Below are 2539 nucleotides of genomic sequence, written 5' to 3'. Positions count from 1 at the left end.
GACAGCTTGTCCCTTCCCGCATTCTCTCACCAGAAGGTGCTTAGGATTAAGACTGCACTTGCTATTTTTATTGTACCCTAAAATGTAGATACAGGTCAAAAAGAAGAACAAGGCTAGAAGTGGACACGGAAGGCCCCTGAGGTCACAGAAAGGAGGGACTGAGACTCAAGACAGAGTACCTGAGCAGCATCAGCATCGCTCAGAGCAGTGCATGATGGATACCACAGTCAACTGCCAAGACACGGGGGCCTCTGCTTGTGTTTTGGGGAGATGAAGTTGCCTCCAAATGCAGCAAAAAGAGAGTGTTCCAGGCAGGGGTCTCTGGGGAGTAAGTAAGTCTGCAGACCTGAGGGGTGGGCACTGCAACTTTTCATTGGATGGTGATGGTTTAGTCGCCAAGTCGTGTCTGACTCTTGCGACCCCATGGGTTGTAGCCCGCCAGGCTCCTCTGTTCATGGGATTCTCTGGGCAAGAATACTGGAGTGGGTTGCCATTTCCTTCTCCAGAGGCTCTTCCCAATGCAGGGATTGAACCCGGATCTCCTGCATTGCAGGCAGATTCTTTTCCGACTGAGCCAAACCATCATTACCGTTTCCACTACTAGCAATAAGGTTCCCCTGACCTCGAACACCCCCTGGTTACTTCCTCCTGATACCCCAACTTCTGGGAGGAGTGGCCCCCCTTGCTGGGCCCCTCCCCACCACTCCCACAGCTCCGATGGCTGTCAGTTCAGGGAATTGGCTTCTCCAGGGTCACGGGAAGCTTCCACAATAGCCAGGAGCCCTGTTTGGCTCCCTGCTGCACTGGGGGCTTGTGTCTCCACTGTGGTAAGGGGCTGTCCTGGTCTCTTCTCTCCCCCTCTATGCTCTCATTTCTGTGTGGCTGACTTTGTTTGCACCAGAGTTCCCAGGATTTTTAGAGTTCCAGAATGGCACATCACACTGTCTCTGGATTGCTCCCTCCTAGGGTGACAGGGTTTCTCAACATCCTGCTGCTTGTTCCTGGTCCCATCCTCCCAGTGGCTCCCTGGCACCTGCCATCACCTAGCGTCATCGTTGAGTTTTCTTCTCCTTGCCCCCCACCCTCGGCCACAAGCAATCTATCAACAAGTCCTAGCAACTCCACCTCCAAAGCACAGCCCAAAGCACGTGGTCCCTGGCTCTCTGTGGTGACCCCCAGAGGCCCTGTCACCAGAGGAACCATGACAGCCCCTAACCAGGGTCCCAGCCTCCACTCAATCCCGATTCTGTCCACTAGGTACACTGCAGCCCAGGGGCTCGCTCTCTCTTAACCACACAAGAAAGCACATCAAATTCTTAGCATGACTGTTCTAGAAGCTTCACAGGCAGCCCACAACCTACATTTTCTGCCTTGGTCACGTACCCTTCCAGGGTTTGCTACGTGCTTCCTGGGTCTAGGATGCCTTGCCTTTCATACTCTGCTGGGAAAAATCCCACTTCCCCAGAGGAACAAGCAAGCTGGATTTGAATCCAGGCTTGGCCACCTCTCGCCCTGTGATCTTGGCCCCACAGCTTTCTCTCTCCGAGCCCCTTTTTCTGGAGAAGGGGGATCCGAATGGCCCCGACCTTCTGAAGCTTTCAAGAGGTGCGAAGTAATCACTCCATGTCACATGACTCGACACAGAAGCCTGTTTTCACAAACTCATAGCCTCTGGCACGTGCCACCACCATCACTGACTGATGACACCACATGGCCATCAGTGCATCTCTTAGCAACGGCCTCCGGAGAAGCAACTGTGGATAATGTCTCCTTGACCTCCAATGCCAGAGCCCCAGGACACCCAGTCCTCCAACACTCGCAGGGAAATCGGTGCTCTCCAAGAAACCATTGCTCCCTCCTCCCAGATGATGGAGGTGGGCCTCATGCGAGTGAGGCAGCCGCCCCTGGCACCCAGGTGGCCTGTCCCACTGGAGTCCCTCAACTCCCAGTGCAGCTGAACCAGAGACACTGCCACCAGTCTCCCTGCCCCCGGAAGGGTCAGAGAAGCGTCCCTGGCACCCAGTAGCCCAACAGCCCCTCGTAGAGGAGCAGCTCACCTCGGCACACGGGCACACACTTGCCCAAGCTGAAGAAGTGTGAGTGCAGCTCCTTGGTGAAGCAGATGTCTGCAGCTGTGGGGGTCCTGGAGTGGGGACGGATGCAGTCACCCCGGCTTCCTCTGCACCCTGCTTCCCTGCCACCCTCCTCCCACCAGCGTGCTGCCTAATGGCATTGGCAATGCAGAATGGAGGCACAGGAGGGCCAGTGGGGTCCCACCCTAGGCCCTGCCTGGACTGCTGGAGGCCACCTCCTGAGCAGGCCAGGAGGAGGGCCAATCTGGGCAGATGGGTAAGGCCTGCTGGGCCCACCGTGGGGATCCATTCCTCCTCACCAACGCATCAACTTCAGGTTCCAGATATGACGGAGTTTCAGGATCCCTGGAGGAGAGAAGGCTGCATGCCCCAACTGAGCTTGTACCTAGTGGGGCACCACTTTCTGTCACCCTGTTTCAGGGAATGAGGGACAAGGACATTTCCCT

General features: G+C 56.0%; 1 protein-coding gene across 1 annotated transcript in view; it reads right to left on the bottom strand.

Moving 5' to 3' along the window:
- The window catches only part of LOC104982782 (tafazzin-like), a gene marked incomplete at its 5' end in the record, with an annotated part of 6325 nt that extends 3887 nt beyond the window's left edge, over window positions 1–2438 (bottom strand). The window contains 2 exons of the mRNA XM_010832231.1: window positions 2005–2143; window positions 2393–2438. Coding sequence (XP_010830533.1) covers window positions 2005–2143; window positions 2393–2438 — 185 coding nt within the window. The remainder of the gene's footprint in view (window positions 1–2004; window positions 2144–2392) is intronic.
- Between the last annotated feature and the right edge of the window lie 101 nt (window positions 2439–2539).

Source organism: Bison bison, unplaced genomic scaffold (assembly GCF_000754665.1).
Source record: "Bison bison bison isolate TAMUID 2011002044 unplaced genomic scaffold, Bison_UMD1.0 scf7180017860486, whole genome shotgun sequence".
In the NCBI taxonomy this organism is placed as follows: domain Eukaryota; kingdom Metazoa; phylum Chordata; class Mammalia; order Artiodactyla; family Bovidae; genus Bison; species Bison bison.
Note: the sequence above shows the minus strand (reverse complement) of the source record. Positions and strands in the feature narration are given on the sequence as shown.